The 8,555-nt window shown below is 46.1% G+C and overlaps 1 protein-coding gene across 1 annotated transcript; it reads left to right on the forward strand.

Annotated features, from left to right (window-relative positions):
- The first annotated feature begins 232 nt into the window (after positions 1–232).
- On the forward strand, positions 233–8,312 carry LOC140719337 (potassium voltage-gated channel subfamily A member 3-like). Its single transcript, XM_073033906.1, has one exon. It carries the CDS (start codon positions 578–580, stop codon positions 2,018–2,020), a length of 1,443 nt encoding a protein of 480 aa, XP_072890007.1. The 5' UTR covers positions 233–577; the 3' UTR covers positions 2,021–8,312.
- Positions 8,313–8,555: the final 243 nt, after the last annotated feature.

The raw sequence follows: 8,555 nt of genomic DNA on the forward strand, positions 1-8,555 counted from the left end.
GCCGCATACCAGAGAGGTCACTTAACAGGAGGTGGAATCCGAGAGAAAAAAAAACAGGCGGAACTTCGACCGCAGAATAACGATTTCCGCATGAAAATACCTTAAAAGTCCCGGGGAATGGTTGTGGCGGGGGGTGGGTGAGATGCAGCGGAGGGAGGGGATGGGATGGAAGTGGGGAGTTTCTCCGACGCCACCAGGCGCTGCGAGGGGAAGGGGATGTTGTGTTACCTGCAGCCGCCGGCTCCGTGCTGGCGGTGCGATCGAGTATCGATAGTGTTAAAGATGTGGCTTCTGCTGGGGTTATTTCTGTGCCGAGTTGGCTAAAGACTTGAACTTGATCCCGAGGGAGGGGCTGGCCGCAAAGCGATACTGTTTAATATTACAAAAAAAACCAAGGAGGTTTGGCAACCCCGAGCCCCTCCGTGTGTGTGTGTGTGTGTCTGCGCGGAATATGTAGAAAGTACTGGTCAGTGCGGGCTGCACCTTCGACTGACACCATGGCAGGCCGGCTCCTGCCTCACTTCTGATCGCGGCAGGACGGAGAGTTACCTCGGAGTCCTTCACTCCCTCGGACACCATGGAGAAACCTCTCTGTAACTACGACAAGGACTACGAGCTGGGCAGCCACCAGGAGTGTTGTGAGAGGGTAGTCATTAATGTGTCGGGCTTGCGCTTTGAGACCCAAATCAAGACTCTGCGCCAGTTCCCCGACACCCTGCTGGGAGACCCCCAGAGGAGGATCCGCTACTTCGACCCGCTCAGGAACGAGTACTTCTTCGACAGGAATCGCCCGAGTTTCGACGCCATCCTCTACTATTACCAGTCCGGGGGAAGGTTGAAAAGGCCCAACAGCGTGTCGCTGGAGGTCTTCATGGAAGAGCTAAGATTCTACGAGCTGGGGGATGAGGCGGTCACCAGGTTTCGTGAGGATGAGGGCTTCATCAAGGAGGAGGAACGGCCGATGCCCAGCAACGAGTTTCAGAGGCAGCTGTGGCTGCTCTTCGAGTACCCAGAGAGCTCCTCCCCGGCCAAAGTGGTGGCCATCATCTCGGTGCTGGTGATCCTCATCTCCATTGTGGTCTTCTGCTTAGAGACCCTGCCTGAGTTCAGGGATGAGCAGGATCCGACTTTGCCTGTGCACTCCCTGCGGGGGAACAGCTCCCACTCCGAGTTTCTGAATAGCCCCTTCCAGGACCCCTTCTTCGTGGTGGAGACCATGTGCATTTGTTGGTTCTCCTTTGAGCTCTTACTGAGGTTCATTGTCTGCCCCAGCAAGCCCAGCTTCTTCAAGAACATCATGAACGTCATTGACTTTGTGGCCATCATTCCCTACTTTGTGGCCCTGGGCACTGAATTTGCCAGGCAGCGAGGGGTGGCACAGCCCGCCATGTCCCTCGCCATCCTCAGGGTTATTCGTCTGGTCAGGGTTTTCAGAATCTTTAAGCTCTCCAGACACTCCAAGGGTTTGCAGATCCTGGGGCAAACTCTGAAAGCAAGTATGAGGGAATTGGGCCTTTTGATTTTTTTCCTCTTCATTGGGGTAATTCTGTTCTCCAGCGCTGTCTACTTTGCTGAATCCGAGGATGAGAATACAAACTTCACAAGTATCCCTGAGGCTTTCTGGTGGGCTGTTGTCACAATGACCACGGTGGGATATGGCGACATGTCTCCCATGACTCTTGGAGGTAAGATTGTGGGATCCCTCTGTGCCATTGCTGGTGTGCTCACCATCTCATTACCTGTCCCTGTGATTGTCTCCAATTTCAGCTACTTTTACCACAGGGAGATTGAAAGCGAGGATCAGACTCAATACTCCCACGTGACGACCTGCCCTTACCTGCCTCCGAGCTCGAAAGCCCAGTCATTGACTGGAAAAAGTACGGAGCTGGAAGAAGAATTTTTGGACAACTTCTGCAGACCCCTACGAAATGACATGTTGGATGGTTTCTGCCCTACTGACAGTGGACACCATGAATCCACCAGCTCACCGAACAGCAAGTCTTTGGTTACTCAAGTCTGACTTGGTTTAAAGTTGCTTACCAAGAGACAAGTGCATCTAACTTAAACTATACTTAACCTGGAGTTGTTCATTTACCTCCAGCACTGCACTGGGATTGGGGGAGGGTGGAGATGGTGGGTGGGGTGGGGTTGGCTTGTCCACTAACCTGCAGCCAGATAACCCGTGCTTAAGGAAAGACGGAACAAACTTGTAGAAGTTCAGAGAAGAATATTTGGACTGTGTCTCGATTTAGGAAGGGGAGCGGTTGGTGTCAATATTTCTCAAGGTAGGAAGACTCAGGCTGGGATGACAATCTGTATGGAAATCTGAAACAGTTGTTCCTCACAGTTTTATTTATTACAATTTTTTTAAAGCAAACAAAATGCATGGGTATTTGCTGAAATTTATTTATCTGGAATAAAGCAGGGCTTGGCAGGGTGGTTAAAAGCATACCTTCTAGGTGGCATCAGTGGAATGTGAGACTCTTTGGTGTTGGCTCTGTTTGAGATGGTTCGGCCCCTGTACACCATTGTGATGTTAGCAAGTACCCAAAAGACACACGCAGCCAGATGTTTATGTGGGTGCAGCTCATGTTGCCTGTCTTGTTACAAGTTACTGTGCATTAGAATGCAAATGTATCAGCTCAACGTCAGGGGTTGCATTCTCTCCTCTGCAAGGGTGTACCACCTACTGAATGAGATATTATGCTTCTCTCTCAGCTGTGTGTAAAGGATCCCATGGTCCTACCTCTTTCAGGGATGTGGAGATTTTCCTGATGTTCTAGCCAGTCTTTATCTCCTAGCAGTGCCCCCCACCCATGCCCTACCAGCTAACATCTAAATTTGATTCCCCCCATCACTCGCCAGCCTCTGTTTCTGAACTCCCCTCGCTCACCTGGCCCATCTGCCCACCAACAGCACCCCCGCATCTCTGGTTTGTCCGTCACCTACCTCCCAATGGCTCCTCCATCTCTCTCTACCAGCTATCCTCCCTCTACCCTCTCAGTCCTGATGTAGGGTCTTCCCCCACCCACCCCACCAAACTTTTAACCATCCCTCTATCAGACCTGCAGAGTGCCTCCAGAATTTTGTATATGTTACCCTGGATTCTCAGCATCTACTGAATCTCTTGTGTTTATGATAGTCATATTCATTTAAGTCTTTACTTTCCTATGTCTTAAGTAAGCAATTTATTTCTATCTCCCACTGTTGAATGAGGCCAGATAGGTGGTAATAACTCAAAGTAATAACTCAAAATTTAAAGTAAAGTTATTATCAAAGCACACGTACGTCACCATATACAACGCTGAGATTCATTTTCTTATGGGCATACTCAATAAATCCAATAACTGTAATAGAGTCAATGAAAGGCCACACCAACAGGGCGGACAGCCAGTGTGCAAGACATGGTCACTGTCACTGAGGCTGCTGACATTCCTGGTTATTAACAAGCGTGAGTAAGTGTTTGCAGTAGAATACTATTTAAACAGCAGAAGGTGAAGGAGAGTTAGTTTTCAGATCCGGGGACCTTCGTACAAGACACATTGAAGTCAGTATTAGATCATCGCGAGATGTTTCCAATCTTGCTGTTGATACAGAAGGAGACAACTTTTGCCCGTCATGCTTGTGTCATGTGAACATGCTTGTGAACGCCCCTTTGCCATTGGCATTCCTTGCAATCTATTCTTCCGTCATTCTCACTAACACTACCAGGTTCTAGCACCTATCCACATCAGGATAATTCACAGTTTCCAATTAACCTACCATTCCATCTTTGAGATGTGTACAGGGGAAAACCCAGCAGTCACAGGCTGAACGTGCAAACTCCACATAGACAGCACTGAATCTGTAAGGTACCTGCTGTGGTATTGTGCCACCCTCTTTTGGTCTTTATTTTAATTAGTTCAAAAGTAGGGAAATCTTTTTACAACTGTAAATTACTCCAGTAAGGATCCATCAGAAGTATTTGCACAATTCTGGCCACATTCAAGAAAAGGTACATCTACCTTTTTTCAGTTCAATCTATTCTGGAATCAAGGCATTGTCATATGGTTATGCAGAGTATAGTTACAGGAGATTAGAAAAAACAATTGATCTTCCTGAAATATAGAAGGTTTGAGGGGTTTGACAAGGCAGACGCCAAAAAGATGGTCTCCCTGAATCTGGAACTAAAGGGAATAGTTTTAGGGTGAAGGGATGTCTATTGCAGATTGAGATGAAGAGGAATTTCTTCTGTCAGGGTCTTATGAATTTTTGGTAATCTCAACTTTAGTCAGTCGTAAACGTAAAGCATACTCAATTCTGAGATAGACTTTTGGACCACTGGAGATTGAAGGTTGTGAGAACCAGGCAGGCAAGACAATAATTAGGTCGACCCAGGTCTTATTGAGTGATGGAGTAGGCGAGAGAACCCCCTGGGCTTATCCTATTTCCCATGTTCTACTTGCTAATATTTGGTGTCCTGCCTCTTCCCACACCCCATCTAAATTAGTCTAGATCCCTGAATTATTAGTACATACAATTAGCCACCAGTCACTGTATCCTAATTGAGAGCTAATATGCAGTGGTTTAATCAGTGAACGGGTAAAAAGATGGTAGGATTGGGAGTGACTGGGGTGACCAGTAAGGCTTCTGTTGGGATTGCGTATGTCCCATCACCTGCTAACGCTGTGATGTACCGATCCTCGTCCTCAGTTCCATTTAGCCGCCTAGTCTCCATAACCACAACCAAAATCTCAGCCTTGAAAATATATGAAAGGGGAGATGGGCCTTGTCCCTTGTAGAGGGTTGTTGCCAGTGGAATCAAAAGCCAGAGCTGATTTAAAGGGCTAAATATTCCAATAAGTATTGTTAGAAATATAGAAAATCTACAGCACATTACAGGCCCTTCAGCCCACAATGTTGTGTCAATCATGTAACCTACTCTAGAAGCTGCTTAGAATTTCCCTACTGCATCGCCCTCTGTTTTTCTAAGCTCTATGTACCTAAGAGTCTCTTAAAAGTCCCTATTTTATCTGCCTCTAGCATCTTCACTGCCAGTGCATTCCACACACCCACCACTCTCTGTGTAAAAAAACTTACCTCTGACATCCCCTCGGTACCGACTTCCAAGCACCTTAAAACTATGCCCTCTCATGTTAGCCATTTCAGCCCTGGGAAAAAACCTCTGACCATCCACTCAATCAATGCCTCTCATCACTTTATACACCTCTATCAGTCACCTCTCATCCTCCAGCAGGAAAAAAGGCCAAGTTCACTCAACCTGTTCTCATAAGGCATGCTCCCCAATCCAGGCAACATCCTTGTATATCTCCTCTGCACTCTCTCTATAGTATCCACATCCTTCATGTAGTGAGGTGACCAGAACTGAACACAGTACTCCAAGTGGGGTCTAACTAAGGTCTTATATAACTGTAACATTACCTCACCGCTCTTGAACTTAATCCCACAGTTGATGAAAGCCAACACACACCATACTCCTTCTTAACAACACTGTTAACCTGCGCAGCAGCTTTGAGTGTCCTATGGACACGGACCCTAAGATCTTGCTGATCCTTCACACTGCCAAGAGTCTTACCATTAATACTATTGTTCAAGGGTGAAAGGCAGGGAATGGGATTTGTGACACTGCAGGTGTTGGAATCTACTTCCCCTGAGATGCTACCCAACTTGCTGATTTCCTGCAGCAGACCGTTTCAATGAATCTTTCATAAAGGAATGGGAGGAGCAGACACCCATCTGTGCTATGTTGGACAGAGAGGATGCTGGGCAGATTAATTTAACTGTTTCCAGGGCTGGAGAAGTATGATTATGAGGTGAGACCAAGTTAGCTGGGAGTATAGGGCGGCGTGGTAGCACAGCGGCTACTGCAATACTATGACAGTCCCGGTGTCCAGGGTTCAATTCCCACCACAGTCTGTAAGGAGTTTGCACGTTCTCCCTGTGATCACGTGAGTTTCCTTCGGGCGCTCCAGTTTCGTCCAGTTAGGAGGTTAATTGGTCACAAGGTGTAACTGGGCGGCTTGAGTTCATTGGGCCAGACAGGCCTGTTACAGAGCCTTAGCTCCAAATTTAAAGAAGAATCCTTTGTCACAATGGAGATTTAACTAAACTGTACGAAACTATTAAAAGCTTAGGCAGTCAGAAGGACCTCGGTCAGGCAGTCAATGTTTAAACGGCATGGATTTTTGTTAATTGGTGGAAGGATTTCACGCCGTGGGAGATGAGGGTGTGGAACTCGGTGCTGAGGGGATGTTGGAGCCTCTCCCCATGGTTATAAAGTACCCTGAGGAATTGTAAGCTGCAGGGCTAAGGACAGAGAGCTGGAAAGTGGGATTAAACTAAAGACCTATTTTGGCAGGTATAAAGTCAATGGATTGAGTGGACTCCTGTGTTGCAAATTCCTATGATTCCATGACCTAAAGACCATGAGACATAGGAGCAGAATTAAGCCATTCGCCCTTTGAGTCTGGGACTGATTTATTTTTCCTCTCAATTCCATTCTCCTGCCTACACCCCGTAAACTTTGACGCCTTTACTAATCAATAAACTATCAATTTCCCACTTTATCCAAAGACTTGGCCTCCATAACCAGCTGTGGCAATGAATTCCACAGATCCACCACCCTCTGGCGAAAGAAATTCCTCCTCATCTCCGTTCTGAAGGGATGTTTTTCTATTCGGTCCTCGACTCCCCCACATCCTCTCAACATCAACTCTGTCTAGGCCGTAACGTACTCGGTAGGCTTCAATGAGTACACTCGTCATTCCTCTAAATTCCAGTGAGTACAGGTCTAGAGCCATCAAACACTTCTCAAACATTAACCCTTTCATCCTGGAATCATTCTCGTGAACTTCCTCTGGACCCTCTCCAATGACAGCAAATCCTTTCTTAGAAAAGAAAGGCCAAACCTTTTCACTGTGCTACAGATGTTGTTTGACCAATGCTTTGTAAAGTCTCAGCTCTTACAGAACCTTATAAAGCCTTGTTTGCCATCTTCATTACCTCTGTTCTCTGGTTCCGTTTCCTAGTTCCTGAACGTCACAGACTAAAACAGGGGCAATAAAACTATATAAGTGTGCAGTAGCTTTTTCAGTTGTTGAAACTGTGCAGTCAACCTGCAGTTAAACACATTTTTGAAGCTTTTGAGACAGGTTCCTACAATCAGAATTAGAATCAGAATCTGTTAAAATCATTGACTTATGTCATGAAATTTGTTTTTTTATTGTGACAGCAATACAGTGCAATGCACAAAACCGAACTGTAAATTCTATATGTATATATAAATTAAAGAAGTAGTGCAAAAATAGGGAGATAGTATTCATGTGTTGGTTCGTTGTCCATTTTGAAATCTGATGGCAGAGGGGAAGAAGCTGTTCCTGAATCATTGAGTCTGTGTCTTCAGGTTCTTGGACCTCCTCCTGATGGTAGCAATGAGAAGTGGATATGTCTTGGCTGATGGGGGGTCCTTAATGATGGATGCATCACCTCTTAAAGATGTCTGCAATGCTGGGGAGGCTGGGTCGCATGATGGAGCTGTCTGAGTTTGCAATCCTCTGCAGCTTTTTTCCGGTGCTGTGCAGTGGGAGAATTATGTTCATGAAAGCAGGGAAGGGGCTTCAGTAGTGGTGTGGACCGTAGCAGTACTTGAGGCTGACGGTGTCATCCAGAGTTGTCCGTGCCCAGAGCCGTGAACGTGCTGAAATGACTCATTAGACTTCAATTACACAGAAAGTCAGACACCTTCAGGAGATAGGAGGGGAAGTGGGATGGGGTCTTTAAGGAGGTCAGAGAAGTGGAACGTTTTAGAGATGAAGTTCCTGATGTTTGTCGCTGGATTGTTGAAGGGAAGGCCACCAATGGTGGGGTGAGGAAGTCGGGGAAGATCCCAGAACTGCTGGTCTACAGGAATTTTACGGGGCTGCTAGTCCAGAGGAGGAAAGCACACTTTGAGAGTAAACAAGGCCATACTGAGATTTGAGTACAAGGATTTGAACAGTGCTTCTGAAAGGACATAGAACATAGAACAGTACAGGCCCTTCAGCCCATGATGTTGTGCTGACCCTTTAACCTGCTCTAAGATCAATCTAACCCTTCCCTTCCACATTGATGGCAACAGTAATGACAAAGATACCCCTGACTTGCCCTAACTGTGTGCTATGTGGATCTGATACCAGAGATCAAATCAGGCACAATCCCATTTAGTGTCAGAGTGGGCTTGATGGTATGAACAGTCAAGTCCCACTTGGATTTCTCCTGGTCTTCTATAATGATATTTCAATTTGGTAGCCTTGGATTCTGGATTAGTTGTTATTAATTTAGTCACTGTATCTCAAAGGATTCAAAATACATTAATTATCAAAAAATGTGTAAATTATACAACCTTGAGATTTGTCTGCTTACAAGAAAGCAAGAAACCTGAAAGAACCCAATTAAAAAAAGAAAGACCAACACCCAATTTTGCAGAAGAATAACACAAATCATGCAAACAATGGAAGTGAGCAACAGAATTCCGAACTAACTTGAGTTTATAGATTGGATTCCCCGGAGCAGCCCCA

The sequence above is a fragment of the Hemitrygon akajei genome, chromosome 31 (genome assembly GCF_048418815.1).
Source record: "Hemitrygon akajei chromosome 31, sHemAka1.3, whole genome shotgun sequence".
Lineage (NCBI taxonomy): Eukaryota > Metazoa > Chordata > Chondrichthyes > Myliobatiformes > Dasyatidae > Hemitrygon > Hemitrygon akajei.